The 24631-nt window shown below is 39.4% G+C and overlaps 1 protein-coding gene across 9 annotated transcripts in view; it reads left to right on the top strand.

Moving 5' to 3' along the window:
- The window catches only part of ZNF438 (zinc finger protein 438), a 57679-nt gene extending 36172 nt beyond the window's left edge, over nt 1–21507 (top strand). For 5 of the 9 annotated variants that reach the window (XM_040589520.1, XM_040589521.1, XM_040589523.1 and 2 more), the window contains 3 exons: nt 8409–8513; nt 13254–15117; nt 19186–21507. In XM_040589520.1, the coding sequence (XP_040445454.1) occupies nt 8409–8513; nt 13254–15117; nt 19186–19798 (2582 nt within the window). In that variant the 3' untranslated portion in view covers nt 19799–21507. Of the gene's footprint in view, nt 1–566; nt 2971–8408; nt 8514–13253; nt 15118–19185 lie in introns of all 9 variants that reach the window. The other 4 variants (XM_040589529.1, XM_040589526.1, XM_040589525.1 and 1 more) reach the window with 4 other exon arrangements.
- The last annotated feature ends 3124 nt before the right edge of the window (nt 21508–24631 follow it).

The raw sequence follows: 24631 nt of genomic DNA, 5'->3' as shown, positions 1-24631 counted from the left end.
AGCTATAGTAGAGTGAAATCGTGGTATTCTACAAATATACTAGTCTCAGTATATATATTTATTCATTTGCTATCACTCTTTTTTGTCCTCATATCAGGTGTCACTTTAAATGTGTTATGGCGTTTGGAAAATATTGAGGCTATTAGCAATTTATAATGATTTATGTACAACTATGACATTTGTACATTTCTTACAAATATAAGGATTGAAAATAAATGGTATTGGAAGTAGAACCTATCCATCAGTTCCATTCAGTATAGCATTTTTGTCAGTCTATACTTTGAAAGTGCTTGTTATTTTTCAGTGAAGTATGGAAGTAATGGTTAGTGCAAGTTGAGTGACAGCATAAACCCTTCACTGCTGCCATTTGTCATGTCATAGCATGTATTTTCTGTTCTGTAATTTGAGACTTACTCCTTCAGGGCATCTATATTGTTATCAATTTAAAATATTATATGAGAAAGGTGATTATCATTTGTATAACGAGCAATTGTTGCTCTGTGTTCAGATGTACTTTTCTGAATAATGTGAAATATTTAATTACTGAGATCGCAATTTTTTCCTAGGAATTATGAAATTATCATGGAAGAATCATGTTCTGTCACTCATACTCAAGCTAATATTTGCTGTTAAGCAAGTGCTGGGTTTTTTTATGGTGCTCCATAATGACATAAAACACCAGCATGCCTTAGGGAATTGAAATACCTTTGGCATTTGGCACTGTCAGATTTCTAAAACATTTTTGTTAAGATGACTCTAACATGAAATAATTGCGTACCTTATACAATTATTGTGCAAAATAAAAGGCTGTGCTAGTTTATTTAGGAATTTATTTCATACTTTTTTATCTTTTTAAAATATACAGTGGAAAAATATATCACAGGCTGAAATCATAGTTTTGCTCCTTGAGTATATTTATTCTCGTTTTTTAAAAAATCATACAGTTCTTTAAAAACTCATTGTATAGTTTAGTACATTTTGTATCCATGTTAGTACCGGTCATTTGGTGCTGGGAGATCTCAGACTTCAATTAGCCATGTAAATGTGTTCCTTAGCATCAAGTCTCACTTTGCTGGAACCCCTGCTGCCTTTATATCATTAACATAAATGCAGGTGCAAATAGCATTTATGTACTTTGATAGAAAGCAGTTGGAGACATTTCACTGTGGGACACGACACTTTCAGATTGTGTACATCTGTTCAAATAACGTATCCAAGCCAGTGACATGAATGCAAGGATAAAAACATCTGCCCCTGAGACCATTTGCCATACGGCAGATGCTTACATCTTTATTTATGCAGATGGTTTGTGTGATGAGCTGAGCAATGATGAAGGTGAGAAAGTTTGACAAAGATTTCAGGGTATTGCTTGGGATGGGAAAATATGTTTGTAACAGCGCTTCATTTTCAGATGTCTGCCAAAAGAAGAACATCTGTTATAAATACTGATGTTTTTAGTAATATGGATGTGTTATTTGGGGCATTAACTAGATCAACACAAAATCAGTAAAGGATTAAAAAAACACCCCCACTCTTGCACGAAAATTGTACTGCAACTATATAAAAGATACTAAATAGTTTAATAGAAGTAATTACTTTTAACAGAAAGCTAAGGCTCAGCTGCTTTGCTTGAAGATGTTCTCAAGCTTATACAAAACATTTAATTGACTGTGAAGTTTGCAAAGGTAGAGTATTTTCATATCTGAACATGAAGCCGTTCAGAGGTTGCATGCAGCGCATTTCATGACTTGGGGGATTTTTCAACAGAGGCCGTCTCCAGCGTTGCAGAATTAAGAGACAGATCGTTTAGCCTTTTTGTTGTTTGAAAATTACTGTAGGGTAATTGACGTGAGTCACAGATCTCAGCTGAGCTGGCACCTCAAGGAAGGACCAGACCGTGCCCCGGCGCGGCCGTCCCCGCCTCGGCGAGGCTGCCCGGCTCCGGCGCGGCCGGAGGCAGCGGTGACGGGCGCCCGACTCCCCCTGCTGGACTCCGCGCCAAGGGGCTCTTTGTCTGCCAGCACGCGCCAGAAACACGTGAATTTAATTAGAGACGTACTGATATTTCAGCACACGGCAAGTTAGGGGTATCATCTATGGCCTGCATTCCTGTTGAGCGCATTCCTGTTTTCATTCCCTCCTATGCTGGCACCCATTAGAAGTGTTTGCTGATAGATCATTTATCAGCCGTGTATTCAGTCAGCTCCCTTACAGCACAGCCAGGACCTTCTTTTGAGAACCGGTGCTACCTTTTAACAATAAGTGGCTAGCGCAGCCAAGCTTAGCAATACCAATAAGCATTGCAAATAATTGTAATTATGCACAGGGGGAGGAAAAACATTCAGATACTGTAATTTAAATTGTTTTCTGCTACATCCTACTGCTAGAAAGGCCTAGGTATGTTCAGATTCAGCAGTAGGTGATAATTTTATATGTTCTGAAAACTAATGTCTTCCTAGCCAGGACCATAGTCTTTGTGAAGATGTTTTAGTTTTCTTATGCTACACAGGGCTGTGTCTGTCTTTGAAATACACGTATCTATTTGAAGTACTGTGGAGATCCTCTAATCTTTACTTTTGTTTTAAGCTGTAGTGGAATTGTCTACAGGTGATGAAGTTTTGCATATCTCAGCCAGAGCTGCAGAGTCCTTTTTTGAAGAAATTTGGGTCATGAAGAAGGAAAAGGTGGAACAGCTTGAGCAAACAAAAACCCGGGATAGAGGTTCCCCATTCAAAAGTTGGATCACTTAGGTCATTTTCAAGAGAAATGAGCTGTTTAAAAAATCCCTCAGAAAATACTCTCCCAACTATCATCTAAATCCAATAATGTGTTCTGTATTCTGGCTCTCTCTTTCTTTGGGGAATGATACACCCTGTGTATAGTTCATACTGGAAGACTCAAAATAGGCCAGGCCAAGATTGACAGTCTTCTGATCCTCTGCTCATCTTCAGTGAGGGAGTACTTTCCAAGGTTTGTACTACAGAAGTCACCATACAGATGTTTTCAATGCCTCAAGTAAAATATACTTGCTTTATTGAGCCAAAGTGGTGAATTATTTCTTTGTTTTCTGTTGTATACAGGCTCTTTTCAGAAAGAAAGTGCTCTAATTTTCACCAAAAAGAAATGATACTCTAGAAAACAGAATAACAATTTTTCTCTTCTGTTGTGCTCTCTACTTGCACATCAGTGTTTACAAAAAATAAATTTTCGGACTAAGGGGCATAATTCCCTTACTGCAGTCAGACATACGTGTTTTCTCTCCCATGGAGGGAAGGGAAGAGGGTTGACTCTCAGTAAAACAAAGATAGCTTCTGTTCTCAGCTTGTTTGAAAGGGGGGCAAGAATCTAGTTAGAAAATGCTTATGATATATTCATAAAATGGTTCTACTTGACCTATTTGTGCTGCATAGTTTCTGAAGAATTCTGCCTTCGTTTTTGTAGCAGACTTGGTCATTATTGTTTCCTGTACTTAAGGAAAAAAGTCTATTAATTACCACTTACATTAGGCATATCAAGATTTTGTCCAGGTTAATGTGATCTTGATAGACCTTTTAAAAAGGACTTTATATTGACATAGACTTTACAGTGAATGAATTAGTGTTCAGGTCCGTATCCTTCTTGAAGATCACTAAAATAAATATCAGCTGGCAGTTCTCCCAGAGAAGAATTTTTAAAAATGCAATTGCAATCTTTTCTTTTGAATCTTCTGTTTATCCCCACCTTCTAAAGTGCCTAATTTGTATTTGCAATGCCATTGAAGGTTTATGAATTATGAGTTTGTGACCAGTGGTTCCGTCACCTCCCTTCAGCTATTTTCTGAACAATTAGTTCCCCCAAGTGGCTGAGTCACTGAGGCCTTGCTTTGCAAATCTCCAGGGATGGTGTCCTCTAGGGAACAGAATGACTGGGCAAAACCTATGGAAATAGAACACTGGATTTGCAGTGATACCAAAATAATTTCCATTCTACTCAACTGAGTCCTGTTGGAGCAGCATGGTTTCTAGATAATGCCCACTTGAAGTTCAGCATGGTTGATTGCTGAAACTAATAGAGGCATATAGAAGCTAAAAGAGAGTCTTTGATGATCTATCTAACCGTCTCTTTCAGACCTGAGTTCAGTGCTCAGAGAGAAAAGAACCAATGTTTTCATCTTTAATAGTGATTTGTGTGGTTGCAGAGGCCAGGCACTATCTCAAGCCCATAGATTTATCAGCATAAACCTTATTCCCAAGTTCTCTTACTGCCATAGTGGGGAAAAATCTGAGATTTCTTCAGCTGTAAAGGTGGACAAAGTTATTAGTGATTACAGATGCTTTATGTCTAGTTCTGTTTATGTCAGTTTTCATTTCTTGATCTGAAAATATTTTCATCTGCTTGAAACTTATTATTTATGTTAACCTTAATATGAAATGAGTAGCTTACAACTTGAAAGACTGTGCCTTCAAAAAAACCAAAATCTTTTAAAGTTCATAAACACTGCATGAGAGGTGTTAAGAGAATACTTGGATGTGCTAATAGATGTATTTTATATTCATTGCAAAAGAGTGTTTAAAAATCTCTTACATATGTATATTTTGACTGTAAGGTAAGACTTCCAAGACTTTCTTCCTTTATACAGTAGCACAGAAGTGGCTGTTTTTATAGGAGGTTGTGTTAAGCCTTGCATTGCCCACATGTTATATAAGATGTTGCTTTTTGAATATTGATTTACCCACATGTAGCTAGTACATTTGATATTACAATTCAAAAAAGTTACCTCAAAGCTGTTGGCCACTTGTTATTCCCTATAGGAATAGTATTTAATGCATATTTTAAAAGTTACTTCTGTTGGGACAGTACAGAGATATGTGAAATCTAAATGTGTGATAATTGCAAAATGATGTCTTAGATTGTTATTGTTGCTAATGCTGATACTATGCTATTTAGATGCCTTGATTTCTTGATGTGTTAACTTTTGTTTAACAGCTCTGCTTTTGCATGGGTGTTGTTTTATGTTAGACTTTTCTTTAAGATATTGGAGCCAAGATGCTGGTGAGATTGTGTTGTCAGAAAGAAGCCTTAATTGCAGAAAGAAACCTTAAATAGAATCATAAAGTCATAGAATAGTGTGGGTTGGAAGGGACCTTTAAAGGTCATCTAGTCCAGCCCTTCTGCAATGAGCAGGGAGAGCTTCAAGTAGATGAGGATGCTCAAAGCCCCGTCCAATCTGACCTGGAACGTTTCCAGGAATGGAGCATCTACCACCTCTCTGGGCAACCTGGTCCAGTGTTTCACCACCCTCATCATAAAAAAATTCTTCCTTATGTCTAGTCTGAATCTAACCTCTTCTAGTTTAAAACCGTTGTCCTATCACCACAGGGTCTATTAAAAATTCTGTCCCCTTCAGTCTTATAAGCCCCCTCTAATTATTGAAAGGCTGCAGTAGGGTCTTCCCAGAGCCTTCTCTTCTGCAGGCTGAACAGCTCCGACTCTCTCAGCCTTCCCTCGTAGGGGAGGTGCTGCACCCCTCCGATCACTTTTGTGGCCCTCCTCTGGACCCGCTCCAACAGGTCCATGTCTTCCCTGTGCTGAGGACTCCACAGCTGGACGCAGCACTCCAGGTGGGGTCTCACCACCATGGAGTAGAGGGGCAGAATCATCTCCCTCAGCCTGCTGGCCACACTTCTTTTGATGCAGCCCAAGATACGGTTGGGTTTCTGGGCTGCAAGCACACATTGCTGGCCTATGTCCAGCTTTTCATCTACCAGTACCCCCAAGTCCCTCTCCTCAAAGCTGCTCGCAATCCCTTCATCCCCCAGCCTGTATTGGTATCAGGGGTTGCCCCCACCCAGGTGCAGGACCTTGCACTTGGCTTTGTTGAACCTCATGAGGTTCACATGGGTCCACTCCTCAAGCTTGTCCAGGTCCCTCTAAATGGTAACCTGTCCCTCAGGCAGGCCAGCTGCACCACTCAGCTTGGTGTTGCCTGCCAACTTGCTGGGGGTGCACTCGATCCCACTGTCTGTGACATTGGTGAAGATACTAACCAGTGCTGGTCTCAATGTGGACCCCTGAGGGACACTGCTTGTCACTGAGCTCCCATCTGAAAACTGAGCCACTGATAACTACCTTCTGGATGCAGCCATCTAACCAATTCCACATAGTCCACCTATGAAATCCATATCCCTCCAATTTAGAGAGAAGAATGTTGTAGGAGGCCATGTCAAAGGCTTTACAGAAGTCCAGAGAGATGATAGCACGATAATGAAGCGACTCCTATGTGTACTTTCAGAAAACAGAGGAAGCAATCTTGGAAATTGGGAATCCTGAGTTACCCAACAGTAGAGATGATTAATACTTTTTCTCCATTCTTTCTTTTTTATTGCACAATTATATTAGGTACTAATTTTATGAAAAGTAGGTCTATATAAACTTCAGCATTTATCAGTATGTGATTGATAGTGCAATTTGGATGTTTGGGGGGAAAAAAAGACTGAATTAGACAGGAAACTGAAGAACTTCCCTGAATATGAACCATGTATCCATGATCTTGGATTACAAGTTGCTATTAAGTTATTATTATTACAAGTTATTAAGTTATCTCTCCAAAATAACTGTTTATGTCAAAAATAGTTTTAATTTATTTTCACACTGAAAAACATCGCTAGGGATTTTAAGGTTGAATGTCTGCTTTAATGGAGTCCAGTTAATGTCAATAAAAACATTTTTATTGTGTAACTTTGTTGTTGTAATGCTCTCTTCTGCTAAGAGTCTTTTGGAGACTATTTAAGGAATCCAGGAAGCATCTTACTGCTCACAGAATTTCTTGAAATGCGTTATATTCCTAATCCCTTAAGATAATGAACTTGCACAGACTTCCAAGCAAAGAACTTTCTAAATGATAAAACGCTTAGTGCATAACTAGCAAACCCCATTGATGCTCAAATCAGAATTAATTATATATAGCTTTACAAAGATCTAATATTCCCTTTTAGAATTCCAACAAACTGTTTTTACCTTCCTCCTGTGGTATACCAGAACATCTTTTCTAAGCATATTTGTACGTTCTGTATTTTAGTGCTTGTGTGAATGATGTACTGTGATTTTCCAGTCCTGCATTAGAATGCTTTGTTATATTGTTTAATTTTCTAAGCTATTTTAATTCCACAAAAGGACTCCCATGTAGACATAATTACATTACTATTTAAATAATCAAGTACTAAAAAGCTAAGAAATGCACGATATGAGATTATCCCTGTGGCTTAAATGCTTCTCCTTTCCAAATCACATGTAATAGTAATGTTCGTTACCCATTTTAAGTTTGCATTTAATTCCCATATCCCACCCTCTTTGGCCTAGACACTTTCCAAGTCTCATTTATAGTTCTCTTGTCCTTTTCCTGCTTGCCCTCTGTATATCCTAGTTTCTCTTCCACACTGTCAGCTCAGCAGTTAAGAGATAAGGAGAGGCCATTCCTTTGTTCAAACTTGGGTGTTTGGACCTAAAGCTATAGTTTTAGGAAAAATGCAGCCCAGCCTGAAGCAAAAGCATGTTCACTAGAATGTAATCCTTGGGAAAATTAGCTGCTTAAAGTATCTGTTGAACACGTGCCAAGAGCTTACAACTTTGCCGGATTTGGGCAGCTTGTCACAGACAAAAGAGACATTGCTGTGTCAAATATCAAGGTCTTCGTCTATGCACAGGTGTGTTACTAGATTCTTTTTTTTCTTTTTCTTTTTTTTTTTTTAAATGCAGACATACCAGGGGATGGCAGGCATTTTCTGTTGAAAGTAATTCTAGAGAATTATCTGAGGCAAATACCCAGAACAGAACATTCCACCCAAGTAGTTATTATTAGGCAAAGAGAGAAACAACTGCAAATTAATTGTTATAATGCATAGAGTTGGGCACTCCTGATTTGTAGGTTTTATGACCAAGCTTACCTCATATAGATATGTGGCAAAACTAGTTTTGAACCGAGAAGGCCAGATTCAATTTTCTAGAATATCTGCGGTTCTGTTGATTTGCATGGGATTATGGAAAGTGTTAAGTCATCATAGAATGTATTCCCTCTATTTAAAAGCCTCACGAAAGCTACTGAATCTTCCATCTTCCTGAGATTTTTGTTTTGGTGCTGTTGACTGTCTGCCATGACACTGAAGCTAAAGCATCCCATCTGTTTACCACATTAACCAGCTTTACTCAATTACTAAGCTATCACCTTGCATTTGCTGTGTAATGTATTAGAATTTAAAACATTTTTTGAGGAGAGAAAAATGGCAAAGAGCAAAAAGCAGTAGCTTTCTTAATGCATTAACTGGAAATTAATGTTTTTATTGCCTTTTTCTGGATTTTTGTTGGTTTTGGGGGTTCTTTGGGGTGTTTTTTGTCCTGGGATCTATTTATAACTGACTGAAGCACTTTTGCAGGTGGTGTTTTTTTGCATGCTAATCCTGCAGAGAAACATTGTGTCCAACAAAGTATGCTGGGTCAGCAAAAACAAGAAACTTGTGCTGGAAAGACAGTATCCACAGGTATTTAGTGTGTATGGAGATTTGGCAAAATGAACAATTAACTGTCATTGACAGAAATAAATGTAGTATTGTCTGTTAGAAAGCTGTACATTCTTTTTTCTTTCCCACAGAAGAGATATTCTTCCTTTCAAAATCAGCAAAAGACTCAGCAATGTAAACATGCATTTTATTAATAAGATACTTCATTAATCTTTTTCATCAGTATTCTCCCTTTCCCTTCAAAACAAGATAATCCTTTTTTTGTGTTATTTTCTGTCACTTGTCCAGTCGTACACAAATTAAACACATACCTACACAAGTGAGGTCGTCCTCCAAGGATTATATAAAAAGTTAACACTATTACGCAGTGGTTTCTGGAATTTTGGTGGTTGATTTTAATGTTCAAAATAGACCAGATTAATGGGGAAGATTAAATTACATCTGATGCCTTTTACAGGGTCTGAGTTCAGCAGTGTTACGTGCTTTACCTAGGGAACAGACTGAAGGAAGTATAAAAAGAAGGCAGAACAGATTGGAGTAGGGCAGACTTGAATGACTTAGGAAGGAAGGGGAACCATGAATGAACAGCAGCCCCATGGGAAGACTTTCTTTCCTCTCGGGGACTCTTCTCAGCATGGCTATGTCAGAGACTTTGATGCATCATTGATTTTTTTTATTGGGGTATTACTGTCCAATCCTCTACAATTTTAAGGTTGTTTAGAAGGGGTGAAAGCTTACTACATCCTGCAAGTTACTCAGTGATTTGATACTTGCAGGTACTAGCAAGGTAACCTTTTTATTAAAAGTAATAGTAACCTTTTTACTAGCATGGTAAATCTTTTAACAGAGATTTTTAGAGTAAATGGATTGAATTGCATTTGATGTAACCTTGTGCATAATTATTTATGTCTACCTGATGCCCCAGCTCCATGCCTGTTTGAAAGACTGAGAACACAGCAACTGAAAATGAGCTTCACATCATTCAGATATTAAATCTGATGTTTTCATTTATTTCCTTTATTCTTAATGAAAGTATTAGAGAAAGAAAAAGTACTGCATTCTGCTGAAGGACCTGTAGACTGACTTGCAGAAAGAATGTTGTCTAAAACCCAGGACCATCCTTAGAAATGCTTATTGCAGAGCCTCCCTTGACTGAAAATTCCCCTTCTCAGATACAAGACTTCATGTGTTTGCACAGGCGTGAAGGCCTTTCAGGCCACAACTGTCAAGTCAAAATGAATCCTTTGAATTGGAGACAAATAATTTGGAAGTTATGGAATAGAATTGGAATGTCCCTGAAAGATGCATACTACGTTTCCAGGTGGCCTTCTGGTAGCCAGACAGCCAGAGCATATTCAAGTCCTTTGGTGTCAGGGTGGCAAAGACATGAATTACTATAGCAGTTTCTCTGTGCAAAGGAAACTGCTGAAACTTCACGAAGTATAAATGGAAAAAATAGTTTGGTCACTGATGAAGCACACTCTTGTTAAGGTCAGTAGGACCTTGAGTCTGTGAATTGGCTGGCTGCTTTTTCCTGATCTAAGATGCTAAATAGGTTTCCGCCAGTTCTTCCAATTAACTTTTGCAGTCCACAGGCAAAATCTTAACCAAGTCTGAAGGATCATCAGACAGATAGCCTGCATCTAGCCCATCTTTGTATTTTGACACAGCTGCTTATATACAGCAGCTGTGTTGGATGAGAGGGAAGTAAACAGTTGAGTATCATTTGCTTACGAGGGGCACTGCAATGAGTATTTCTGCACTAAACTATCTAATGTAAATTTGAGGAAAGAAAGAAAAGAAAAAAAAAAGCTGTACTAAAGGCTGATACCAAGCATAGCTTGCCTGAAAGACGTACTGATGATAAAACTGCGCTAGTTGGAAAAGGAGTGTTTGCATAAAATTCCCTTCTCAAACAGTTACATGAATGCTTAGTATTGTGTTAGCTGCATAAGAAGAATATTGATCTAAATGGACCTTGATTCAAAGAGCATTTTGTGGTTCATAGTCATGAAGGTTATGGCTTCTAGAATGGTACTTTTTTTGTGGAATGCTGAGAAAAAATGTGGAGAGCTTTTAAGAAAAGTTATTTTACTGTCTAATTTTGCAGTAGGCAAGTCAATGTATTTGAGAAGCATATGATTATTTTTAAAGCTAGTGTCATGCATTATTTCTACAAATATTTCCTTCTAACTTCAAATTAACCTTTTTTTTTTTGTGATGCTTTGGCTGCCATTTCTGCATTTTTGTGGAGGTGACATGTCCACAGTAAAAATTCTGGCTTTTCCTGAACTTATATCGTTTGCTACCGTTGGTTGGAGAGTGAGTGCCTTATAACTGCTGAACTGCTGGCTTTCCTAAAAAGTTTCTGCAAATCAGTGAATGAAATTTTGAAATAAAATTGGAGAGGTACAAGCCAAATGTGGAGAAAATGGAAGCTGCTTCACGTTGAATATTGGGGCAAGCTGAGTAACTGCTGATTTGCAAAAAGTCTATAATGTCGGTATATGTTAAGCGTAATCTGGAAAAATGAGAGCAGACTCTGTCCCCTAAAAGAAAAATACACTTGTCCTCTCATCTGCTGTATTGAAGCTGTACAATTTGACCTGTAACTAGCGTTGGAAGTTCAGGGCTGGTTTGTTTAATGATTACAATACTTCACATCATTTTATTGTAGTTCTTGGAAGTACTTAAAAGTGCTTCCTCAAAAGCAGCAACAAGAAGATACCCTACATGAAACAAAAAATAATCTGAGTTAATATCTGAATTAGTATTCCTAGCAGTTGAAATGATAAAGGTTTCTATACTTTATATATATATATATATATATAAACAGACTATATATATAGCGATTGTAGATTGTAAAAAATGGAAGCTCTTAGTGAGAAATAGTATGTGCTCCTAGCTTTTGTAGAATAAAAAGGGCTGTAGGGAGATAGAATTTTAAACCTGCCATGTTTCTGTTTTTGTTACGCAAACGCTGTATGCCTGGCTTTATCCCTGTGTATAGGGATCTCTTTATATTTGTGCAGGGTTTCCATGTGTACAGCAGTCCAGTCTGCACAGAATATCTAGAAATCTTGGACACCTTTAGAGACATTGAGCAGAAAGAAAGTTATGGTGGTGCCCAGTAGTTTCACTTACCTGGAGGATCGAAGAGCTGCATAATAGATGTGGGGTTTGATACTGTAGATGGCAATAAAAGCATCAAAGGTTTATGCCCTGCATAGTTGTTACTCTATGAATCTGCTGCAGGTCAAAAAGTTTTGAGAAGCATCAGATCTACTGTGTACACACTGTGCAGTTTATATGCGATTGCTCAGTGAGTCTAGCATGTCCTGAAGGCAGTGGATTTACTGCACATGTGCATACCATGAGTACGCACATGTATCTGTCCAGGAGTTCTGGTCACGAAATGTGATAGCTCTGTAATTTACAGTGCATGTTGCAAAGTGTGTGACGTCTGAGAAGGACATCCAGGATTAAGATAAACTTATTGGAGTTTCCAGTGTTGGTAGTAATTCACAGTTACTTCTCCACGTCCATCACCGTGTATGATTATATCTGTAATGCAAGGCTTTAAAATGGTAAGGAATGGAAACTTCCTTATGGAATTAACCTTACTGCAATTTTTCAGGGTCCCAGAATCACTTATACATACCCTATTAAAATGTGACTCTTAAAGTGAATTTTTCTTATATTGTTGCCTTCCTAAATTGCCTTTCTGCTTGGGATCTTTGTAGTTGAATTCCCAGTGATTGAGATTGTTGGGATTTTGTGTTTTTTTCCCCCAGGAAACCACTCCCAATCTTTGAGAACTGGAAGCGTCAGCAGTTGAATTTGGGAGTTGGTAATGAGGCTGATATATGAAATTGTAGTGGTACAATTAACTGTGTATCAAATCCTTTCTATGGAGTGCCTGAAAGGTCGGCCTGTATCTCTGCTGCTCAATGCAGATTATTTGTTTTACTTAATTATCCCCACATTCTTCTTTACTGAAAAGTCTTTGTGACATTTACCAACACAAGTAGAAACAGGAAGGAATTGTGATACAACCTTGATAAATTGCACCTTTCAAGAAAATTTTTGAAATTTTGAAAACAGAGCAGTAGTTCTGTTGTGCATAAAGGCACGTAAGCATGTGTGTGATTGGGTGTTTAACAACAGTACATCTTCTTTCAAGTCCTCTTTGATTTTATTGCACAATATTTGCATGTTTTATAGCAGTAATTTTTTTAAAGGCTTCATCAGGTAAGCTTTGGTCTGTATCTGATAAAACCCACAAATTCTAAATGTTACAGAAACTCGAAAAGACAGTGTGACTCTGGGTGAGAGGTATGATCAGAGCAGGTGCTCAGAAAAGTTCTGCATCATGGAGTTTAAATCCTGTCCTGTTATTTCTTCCAACTGAATAATGCCAGAATGCTAGTGGAGCTTTTCCAGGGCAGAAGAGGCTTATAAGTGTATTTGTTCTGAAATGCCATGTAGTTTCTAATCTAGAATGAAATATCCATTTAAGATCAGATTGGGGGGGGTGGGGGTGTGTGTGTTTGCATATCTGTATTCAAGCACATTGCTTCAGGGAGTATTTTTGTCCATGAAACTTTTGTAATTCTAAATTTAGTGATTGTTTAAATACCTGAATATTTTTAATGTTTGTGTGTAATAGTATCCTTTGTAAGCAGTTTTATTTTTGATACAGTAAGTTTTTAAAAGAAATACTATATATTATATTACATCTTTGTTATGTTGTTATTACAGATAAACACAAATCCCCTTTGGATACAATACAAAGTTTTCAGAAGAAAAGTCAGTTTAGGACCATTGCTCCAAAAATGGTACCAAAAATTTTAACATCGGGAGTGGTTTCTTGTCTTCAGCCATCTTTGTCTGAGCAAAGTACACCGGTTTCAGCTGCAGTGTCTAAACCATTGGTGGTACCAACTCAAAACTACGCTGTCATGCAGGTGGCTGGTCATGAAGGGATTTTTTCTCTGTTGGCTGTGCCATATGTTGCCCCTGCCCTAACGCAGCAAGTCCAGCAGTCAAATGTGGCCCCTTCTGAAAACCTAAAGCTGCCTATCCCTCGGTACCAATCTGTGAGAAATAAATTGTTGAGTGACAAAAAACTGACACAAACCTCTGGTTTGGGTGCACATAACAAGATTCCTACCAAAGCATTGATCTCATCACAGACTTCCCACATGACTACTTTAACTGAAGACTGTCCTGAAACTCATTCTAGTCCAGATTCAACTGAGCAAGAGATGCTAGCGGACCGTGACTCAGCTGAAATTGCAGTTGCCACATTAGTAAAGAAAAGCAATTGTGTGCAATCTGGATCTCCTTTAGTGAACAAAACTGAAATTGCTAACGGTAATGTTTCTGGGCCATCTGTAGTTAAAGACTCTTTATCCAAGCCAGCAAGTACAATTAATACCATGAAACTAAGTCTACGCTCTGTGAAGACAGCATCTGAAACCACAAGAGAGTCATTCATAATGTCTGAGAAACTAAAGGGAAAACCCACAAATTCTGCAAATTCTGTTGCTGTCCTGTCACCAGCAGTTTTTGGCAGTACAGTACAGATGACTACATCAGCACCAAAAGGAAAACTTCCCATTTTGCCTTACTCAAGGATGAAAAATTCAGCATTCTGTAAATCCAAGCAGAATACCAGTGTTACAGATGTGTCTGGTCCTTCACTAAGATCAGAATGTGAAAAGGTACCAGCTTTGGTGAAAATCTGCGATGTTCCTACTAAAGCAGCTGATAAGCGATTAGCTGTGTCATTTACACAAGTCCCCAGACAAACCATTCGAGAAAATACCTTCTCTGCATCCAACAAAGTGGATGTTGATAGTCTTAAAAAATTCAGTGGTGCAGCCTCTAAAAGAAGAGGCAGGAAAAGAAGAGCCACAGATGATTTATTGGCTTTTCAGACCAAGCGAAGGAAATGCATCATTAATAAGTTTAGAGAAGGAAGAGAGAGGGTGAAAACTGAACTTCAGCCGCCTGAAGGCGAAAAAGCAGAGGCAGTGAAAAAATACCGTAGTATTAGACCAAAACCAGTGGTAGTTGTGCAGGCTTTTGCACCGCTGACTTCTGCAGCAATAGTAGAGACACTGTCTCCTGACCATTTAGACCAAGATGTTTTCTTAAATAGTTCACTTCCCAATAAATATTTAAATTACAAGCATAGTGATGCTACATCAGCTAAATCAAGTGATTTAAGTAGAAATGCATGTTCAGCTGTACCTAAGCAGTTGCATAAATGTCATGTTTGTAACCATATCTTCCAGTTTAAACACCACCTTCAGGACCATATGAACACACATACAAACAAACGGCCTTACAGCTGTCGAATTTGCCGGAAAGCATATATTCATTCTGGAAGCCTGAGCACGCATATGAAACTTCATCACAATGAAGGCAAACCCAAAAAGCTTGTGTGCTGTGAATTCTGTGCTAAAGTTTTTGGCCATGCCAGAGTGTATTTTGGCCACCTCAGAGAAGTCCACAGGGTTGTTATCAGCACAGAGCCCTCTACTAGCGAGCAACAGCTGCAAGATGCTTTAAAGAAGAGAGACACAAATATTGAAGAGGCAGAAGAAGCAACAGAGAGGTGAGTGTTTTCACTAATAAATCTAATGAAAACAGGATTTCAGGTTGTCAGTGGAAATTCATAAACATCACCATCATGAAAATTGTTGCTTTCTTCCCCCCAAGTGAGATTCCTAATGGTTTAAATATTTTGTTAAGTAATCTAGTCAATCCATTAGACCATCCAGTATATTTTAGCTGATATATTCAATAGAAATTACTAGTGACACTTGAATATCCAAAATAATTTTGCATATATTCTAGTAATACCCAATGTACTGCCAGTGGAGCTATTTTGGTCGGTTGATTTCTCACAGCTAATGCTTTTTCTGTTAATCTGGACTGTCTTCTGTGTCTTGCCCATCTTAGAGTTTTCCCCAGAAGGTAAGTGAACCAACTGCAATAAGTGAAAAGCAATTCACATTTCAGTATTAGCTTATAGTTTGTTTACCTTGTTAAATATCAGTATCCTGTTTCCTTCTATGGAGTGCTGTGAGCTAATCCATCTTGTGTGCTGCTTTTGTGATCATTTAGCCAAGTAGAAAAGTTAACATTTACCATATTAAGATAGTTAGAACATTCTTTTGTCTCTGCATTATGATTTCGAGGTGAAGTTTCTTGACACATTATAAATGTTGGCTTTTTTTGCTTCTTCCACTGTGCATTTACTTTCATCGAAGTATGCTTTATTAAGCTCAGGCTTTTAACCTGACACTTCACTATGACAGTACCATTCAATGTTACGCATTTCGCTTTGCATACCTCCACTCTGTGGGGCATCAGTTAGAAATTTTTAAGGTATTGAGCCTAAGAAACACCAGTGCTTTTCTTTCAGCCTTACTAACTGTTGTACGATGAATCATTCAGTTTATCTGTTTTGTTGGGTAATCTGTCTGATGTGTATATATACACACAATATTATGTGGTCCTTCTCATAGCCCTTGTTCTCATGGCGGGCTTCAACCTACCAGATATCTACTGGAAATACAATACAGTGGATAGGAAACAGTCTAGGAGGTTCCAGGAGTGTGTGGAAGATAGCATCCTGACACAGCTGGTGTATGAGCCAACTGGGGAGGTACCCCACTGAACCTGCTGTTCACAGACAGGGAGGGACTGGTGGGTGATATGGTTGTCAGAGGACGTCTTGGGCATAGCGATCATGAGATGATAAAAGAGTTCGGTTCACAGACAAGTAAGGAGGGGAGGTCAGCAGAACAACTACCTTGGACTTCCGGAGGGCCAACTTTGGCTTGTTTAAGAGTCTGGTTGACAGAGTCTCGTGGAAGATAGTTGTGAAGGGCCAAGGTGTCTAGGAAGACTGAACATTCGTCTTAAAGGTGCAGGAGCAAGCTGTCCCCCTGTGGCAAAAGACAATCCAGCGGGAAAGAGGACCAGCCTAGCTGAACAGAGAGCTTTGGCTGGAACTCAGGGAAAAAAAGGAGAATTGACCACCTTTGGAAGAGGGGGCAGGCAATTCTAGAGGACTATAAGGATGCCATGAGATTATGCAGGGCAGACATTAGAGAGGTGAAAGCCCAGCTAGAGCTCAGGCTGGCCCCTGCTGTAAAAGAAACAAAAAAATGTTTTTACAAACACATTAGAAACAAAAGGAGTGTCAAGGACAATCTACATCCTTTACTGGATGCAGCGGGGAGCATTGCCACAAAGGCTGTGGAAAATGTTGAGTGAGGGACTTACTGGATGCTTTCTTTGCCTCTGTCTTCAGTAGTAAGACCAGTTATCCTCTGGGTATTCAACCCCCTGAGCTGGAAGACAGGGATGAGGAGGAGCAGTGTGAAGTCCCCACAGTCCAGGAGGAGATGGTTAGCAACCTGCTGCTCCACTTAGACACCACAAGTCTATGGGGCAGGATGGGATCCACCCAAGGGTACTGAGGGAGCTGGTGGAGGAGCTTGCCAAGCTGCTCTCCATCTTTTATCAATAGTCCTGACAAACTGGAGAGGTCCCAGAAGACTGGAGCTTAACCAATGTGACACACATCTACAAGAAGGGCAGGAAGGAGGATCCAGGGAATTACAGGCCTGTCAGCCTGCCCTCGGTGCCAGGAAAGGTTATGAAGCAGATCATCCCAGGCACCATCATGTGGCACGTGCAGGACAGCCACAGGATCAGGCCCAGCCAGCATGGGAAGACAGGTTTATGAAAGGCAGGTCCTGCTCGATGAACCTGAACTTCTACAGCAGATGACCTGCCTAGTGGAAGAGGGAACGGCTGTGGATGTTGTCTACCTGGACCTTAGTAAAGCCTTTGACACTGTCTCCCGCAGCATTCTTCTGGAGAGACTAGCTGCTCGTGGCTTAGACGGGTATGCTGTACCCTGGGTTAAAAGCTGGCTGGTTGGCCAAGGCCAAAGAGCGGTAGTAAGGAGTGTTACGTCCAGCTGGCAGCCAGTCACAAGTGGTGTTCCCCAGGGCTCAGTACTGGGGCCAGTCCTGTTTAATACCTTCACTGATGATCTGGACAAGGGGATTGAATGGACCTTCAGTAAGTGTGCAGACAACACCAGGCTGGGTGGGAATGTTGATCTGCTGGGGGGCAGGAGGCTCTGCAGAGGGCTCTGGGCAGGCCGGACCGATGGGCTGAGGCCGGTTGTATGAGGTTCAACACGGCTCAGTGCCGGGTCCTGCACTTGGGACACAACAGCCCCCGGCAGGGCTACAGGCTGGGGCAGAGCGGCTGGAAAGCTGCCGGGCAGAAAAGGCCCTGGGGGTGCTGGCTGATGGCCGGCTGAACACGAGCCAGCAGTGTGCCCAGGTGGCCAAGGTGGCCCAGAGCATCCTGGCCTGTATCTGAAACAGCGTGGCCAGCAGGACAAGGGCAGCGATCGTCCCCCTGCACTTGGTGCGGCTGAGGCTGCCCCTCGATCCTGTGTTCAGTTCTGGGCCCCTCACTGCAGGAGGGACGCAGAGGGGCTGGAGCGTGTCCAGAGACGGGCAGCGGGGCTGGGGAAGGGTCTGGGGCACAAGTCTGATGAGGAGCGGCTGAGGGAACTGGGGTGGTTTAGTCTGGAGAAAAGGAGGGGGGGACCTTACTGCTCTCCACAGCTCCCTGACAGGAGGCTGTAGGCAGGTGGGGTCGGTCTCTTCTCCCAGAAAATAAGCAACAAGACAAGAGGAAACAGCCTTGAAGAAGTTGCACCAGGGGTGGTTTAGATTGGGTATTAGGAAAAATGTCTTCACTGAAAGGGTGGTGAAGCATTGGAACAGGCTGCCCAGGGAGGTGGTGGAATCAGCATCCCTGGAGGTGTTTAAAAAATGTGTGAATGTGGTGCTTGGGGACATGGTTTAGTGATGAATTTGGCAGTCCTGGGTTAATGGTTGGACTGGATGATCTCAGAGGCCTTTTCCAACCTGAATGATTCTATGAGGAGGTTTCTGTGGAAATCTTATTTTGATTAGCTTAACTTAAACTAGGGACTTGCTAGCTCCGTGTGTATATGTTTCCTTCACACTGCAGGGCTATCCTAAATCAGTGAGAGCGGCTGTCCAATTGTAAACTATGTATTTAAACTTTTAAAAACTCTGTTACAAAGTTTTAGGAAAAAACCCCAAACCTTTGAAGTTTCATTGTTTCCATCCTGGAGTGGGAGGTGGGACATGTGGTTTTGCCTTAAATTGACCTTAGATCACTCAGTGTAAACAAGTCAGCTCCTCTCCTTAGTACGCTACAGGTAATACTCATTTTCACTTCTCTAGCACAGAGCTAGAAGTATTTGGATTGATCTCACTAAATCTGGATCTTAAAAAAAATGTTATTAACATTTTATTAAAAGGTTAGTGCTGTTAAAAGATTTTTTTGTACCAAGGCCAATTTTGGAGGCAGTTCTTAGACTCAGCAGTGTCAAATAACATTTGGTTTCAGTTGTTTCCTAACCAGCCTTATTATTATTTTATCTCTTTCTTTTTTTCTGTTCCAAATAAATTAGATACTGTAGCAACACTATCTGTTTTTAATTAAAAAAATGATTCATGAATGTCATCTCTTGGAGCTTAAAAGGACAGAAATTGTGATCTCTATTCTGTGCATGACTAATACTGAAATAGTTCATATTTCCTTTTTTTAACAGGGGAAACAAGTGCAATTTTGAGGACCTATTCCATAACCCAGGAGAAGTGAAATTACAGATCAAATGTGGTCGATGCCAGTTTATTGCACAGTCTTTTGGTGAAATGAAGTTTCACTTATTGTGCTCCCATGGAGAAGAGATCCAGGGAAGAGTAAAGGAAGGAGTTTTGCAAGGAAATAGAGGAGCTAAGGGGGAACTAGTCAAACATACAACCCACTTCTGGAAACAGCGCAATGAGAGAAGACATTTAGCAAAATGCAGTGCCCATGAGGAGGAGTTTTATACTTTTCCAAAACTGAAAAGACAGATACACTTTCACCATCAAAATAATGTTGATACATTATATAAAAGCGAACTGACTCAGTCAGGAAGTGGTGAAGCAGACAAGGAGGTGCAAAATGTAGGTTTTGATACACCAAGCAAAAAAATAGAAGTTTGGTCTAAAGCGGGCTATAACTGCATTTTATGCAAACAGTTTTTTGGAAGGAAAGAGGATCTTTTTAATCATTGGCAGAGTCGTCATAACTGTGAAGACCCTTCCACTTTATGGACAATTTTTAGTTTGTTAACAAAACAAGGAATTATTAAACTTTCTAATAATGGTGACTGTTGAAGCTGAATTCTACAGTGCTATGAAAAACATCAACTACCTTACCAAATTGTTTATGGTTTTTTGCTGTGTTGCTAAACTAACTCAAGAGATGTATCACTTCAGAGGCGGGGTTTTTTGTTGGGTTTGTTGGGGTTTTCTTTAGTTAGCTAACCTTTATTTTGTAAAGTAGAAAATGTATTTATCCACTATCATTCCAGATGGGTAAATGCAAGCCAGTTATGAAACATTGTACTTAAAATTCATGCTTAAGGAATTTAGCAGCAGCAAATACTCAGTACTAATGGTTCACATCAAGGAAAAAGATTTTTAAGTTAACTTATACTATACACACAGAAATAAAGTAGTTTATGTGGAGTAATCTCAATCTTGAATGAAATGACAAACCAGACTGGAAGTGTAATTTCAGTCCCAACAGTGCTTTGAGATTTTATGGTAAATACATACTTCCGTGCAGTTCTCTGAATCATGTGAATGTGCATACATGCAGCCAGCACTCTAGAGCTTTGTAATCTATAATCTAAGAGTTTTTAATCCTTGTTTTCTTGGTTTCAGTGTCTTCATCCATGTTCATTACTGTCAGGTTTGTTCTTGGCAGGTCTTTCAGGTGTTACATTCTGTTCTGGTAAGAGCAAGGATCTTTGGATTTTTAAAGTGAAAAATCTACATGTATTTTTTTGCCTGTAGCTCTTTGGGTCGAAGATGAGTTAATTGCCACCCATAAAGATGGAAACCTCAAAGCTTGACTGCTTTACGAAAAAGAAGTAAGTTTGTTTTAAAAATAGTAATGACTTGGTTATTTCTGGGAAGTTTGTCGTTCTGCAATAGACTGAGTGTTTCACAGTGAACTTTTAGCATATTCCTTGCACCTCCTGTGACAGCAGCGCTACTGCTGCCAACACCATTAGTGCTCTGCCTTTCACACTCTGGGTATATGGCTTTTGTACCTCTGCAGTTGACCCAGTCTGTGGCTTTAAAGGGAAATTGTTCCTTCACTTCTAAGTCTGTGGTGCAGGTAATGAAGCTTTTTCACTTGTGTTGCCAAATTTACTGTACTAGTGGAATTCTGTGCAGCACTTTAACATTCCAATGTCAGAAGCCAGTAACAGTTACTTTCCCAGGATGCAAAGCTGTAGCAGTCTGTAGTGAAGCAATAAGGAACAGTGCATTCTGTCCCCCCCTGCTACAGAGCAGGCATGGTAAGTGACCATTTCGGCATGTCTACAGGGGGGCAAGTCAGTTCAGACTGTAAGGAGATGGGATTCTGGAGCTCACTTTTGATGAAAAGGTCATTGAAACCATTGAATCTCGTTTGAAATTGGTGTTTAAACTGCTTTTACTTAAAGCCTTATGTACCTCTGAATTGTTTTGGGAGCAATAATGGAGGCAGTATAAGAAATCACTGTATCACAGTGCAACAGATGTCAGAGCACCTCAGAGGGCGAACTGACAAATACACCAGGACTGTCTCTACAGTGCTACTCTGTTCATTTATTCTTGTAGTCAAACTGTAATTGAAGGATTGCAATGATGAAAGAGTCATTCCTAAAATGTCCTGGGTCGCCCCGCACTGTTTTGCAAAAATTGTGGTCATGAGAACATGCAAAGGGATCTAAAAATGTTGTGTTTTCTGAGTGGGATTCCAAAGGCTGTAGCAATATTTTGTGTATGTGTTCTGTTTTAAAACAGTAAAGGCAATTTTGATGAGCTAACAGTTTTGAATGTAGTATTTTGTGGTATGGTGCTTTGCCCTGGAGTTGAACTATAAGACTGGAGCCAAGAAAAATAAAAGACAAAAGGAAAATGCTTATGGGACTGTACAGGTGCTTGGTAAGGTGGAAGAATCCCTGTGGATTTCCAAAACTTCCTTCCTACTGTCTGTTGTTATAAATACATATTTGTGGTTGTTTCTTTTGTTCCATATGTTACCTTTGTATGCTGAACTACTTTAAAAATACTACTTGTTCTTATTCTTGACAGACACACCCATCTTTTAATGCTTACAGTATATTCATATTTATTTGCAAGGGATAGATGGAGGAGTATGGCATATTTGGAAAGGAATAGCTAATTTTAAAGTCAGTGTTTCATATCAAACTGAGACTGTATTTAACCTAGTAGAGTGTGTTTGCATTTTGAAGCATTTTTTCCCCAAAACTTAATCCTTTAACTTTCAAAATCAAACAACTTGGTGTTTTCTCTGAAACAGAAACATGAGAACAATTCCTCCTTCACGTAGTTATAATACATCAAAGGGAAGTTCATTCCCAGCATAAAGAATGCATTTGAAGAGTTGGGCAAAAAACATTTAAAAGGTTTGATCTAGTTCATTATTTCAATTGGCCATTAAATCACCTTTCTTGAAAAATCACCCATCCCTTGGTCTAGTTTAGTATGTGCTGAAATGAATGCAGCTCTAAGACAGAGTCCCTCCTGTTCAGGAGCAGCACCAATGATGGCAGAGTTGTCTTACAAAAATATTTTCAATATATCAGAGCCAGTGGTGTAGATATGTCGTTTGGTGGTGATTATCAGGCAAGAGTCACTCCCTTTCATTTCCTGCAGGAGGAGGAGAAGGTGCAGTGATGGTGGGAGGAAGGAGGTTTGGGATAAGGAGCGGGTTGCATGCTATTTCAAATGGAAATTTTCGTGTACAGTCTTCATGGTATTGTTATGCTTCTCTCCCTTTCTCTAGTCCAGGCCAAATGGGTAAAGGGGTCTCAGCTTTCAGCAATTTAAAACCTGAAAACATGTTTTAAAGCAGGGTTCGAAGCCACTTCTCAGTGTCCTCATAAATGTTTAAAATTAGAAGCCTTTTTTTCTGAGCCTGAAAGCATTCTTATGTTTCAGGCTATTACGATTATGGTAGATTGTGAAAGGTTGGGATTTTTGAAAATAGCTTTGCATTAAATACAGATGTGTCCTTTGTTTAAAATGTGTTTGTTTTGCATTTGTGTTCATTTTGATAACATTTTGAGGTATAAAGTGAGCCTTATTTACAGCAACGTTAAATAGTGCTCCATGTTTGCTGTTCAGCAGAAGGGTTGTTATGAATGCAGTTTGCTGTTTACCTTGAAGCTGGACAAGTTAACATCTGATTTTGCACATAAATTATATTTTTAAATTGTTAAAACTAATGTTACTGGTTTTGTAGCTGTAGGTTTTTTTCCCCTCTGATTTTTCATTAAATCTTTGTTTCAGCTTCACTGTTCAACTTTAAAGCTGTTCCTCACATGGAAAGTTGTTCCTTCATCATCACACCATAAATAATCAAAGCTGGAGGAGTTCCATTGCTTCTCTGGCTTGCAGAGTATTGCCCTTCTCCAGCTGCAGAGCTACAGTTTCCTATGGCTAACTTGACATAGTTGCTGGCAGTAAATGTTTTACTTCATTTATTTATTAGAATTTAGATGTCTGCTGTTTAGCTCCATCAGAGTTTCTGTCATACCTCATTAGATACTTATTTTATCTGCTATTCACTGAGCTCCTTAGAGAAAGTGTCGTAAGAGGGATGAACAGGTATTTAAGAGAGCAGATTTCAACCCTGACTTTGTGCAGATGATGCTGACGTTTGAGAATCACCAGCTTATCTGGGCTCAGCCGTGTAGCGTATTATATTTCTACAACACATCCACCTACATGTGCATCTATTTTGGAACTAAATGTATACTTCAAATTCAGCTGTCAGTTATTATTATCAAACCTGTACAATGTAGGTTTGTGATTATTATGCATAAAGATTAAAATGCTATTAACTGTAGTAGGTTTACTTGTCAAATTCCTTATAGCTGTGAAAAATGAAAATCTCTGTGTGCTGAGTGTGACACAGAAAAAATGTGGTCTCATGGAGAAAATTCTGATGGCTTAAAGGTTGTCCTCATTTCAGTGTGTGCTTTTATAGCTGATCTGTCACATTGTAGGATTTTCTCCACGTTTTATTAAATTGCCGTAATTTTTCTTGGTTAGGAATACTGAAGAAGACCTGAGCCTGCAAGCAAGTTTCAGGAAAAAATGTGTTTACTTCTCTTCTCTGTACAGGCAGACATGTCCATGGAATCAAAATAGTCTTGGTGGCTTTACAAATACGTGCACAATGTGGGGCAACCTGCAAGCTTTGGGCTTCAGTGTATGACTTTGTGTGGCTGACTGTTCTGCGGTTCCAAAGTAGAAACTGCAAATTTGAGTGTAAAAATAATTTGGTTTTCAGACTTGAGTGAACTTTAATACCGTATTGACAAACCTTCCAGAAATCCAAAAAAATGACAACAGCATACTTCTCTACTTGTGCTTTGTTTGACAATTTTATTGACGTAGTAGTACCAGTGGTGTTCTAAAATATGATAGATCTGGTGCTGTCGAGTACAAAGGAAGCTTTCTCCCTTCCATTTTTTTTGCCTTTTATTGACTTTTCCATGTAAGCATTAGAAGTGATGGAATGAATTATGATTTCTGCTGCTGAAAAATCCAGAAACATTATTCTGAAGTTATTTTGCAGGAACTTCCAATTTTAATCTAGAATAACAGATGAAATCAGTGAAAAGAAAATTTACTGGAAAGAGACACATAAGCAAACTGTCCCATATGTGGATTTCTCTGCACAATTATACCACTGTAGATGAAATTTCTGAATGATAGGTCTTCTACTGGTAGGTACTTTGTTCTTATCCAGTATTATTTCAAGTGGCCAAGAGAAGTAAGTATTAAAAAATGTCCATACCTTCTCTTTGACTTGAATTTTGTTAAATATTTCCACTGTTGTGCCAGTCCAGATCATGGTCCAAACGATGTAGATAACTCAGACGCTTTCTAGAGGACTCACAGCATAATTCAGTGGAG

This window comes from Falco naumanni, chromosome 4 (assembly GCF_017639655.2).
Source record: "Falco naumanni isolate bFalNau1 chromosome 4, bFalNau1.pat, whole genome shotgun sequence".
Lineage (NCBI taxonomy): Eukaryota > Metazoa > Chordata > Aves > Falconiformes > Falconidae > Falco > Falco naumanni.
Note: the sequence above shows the minus strand (reverse complement) of the source record. Positions and strands in the feature narration are given on the sequence as shown.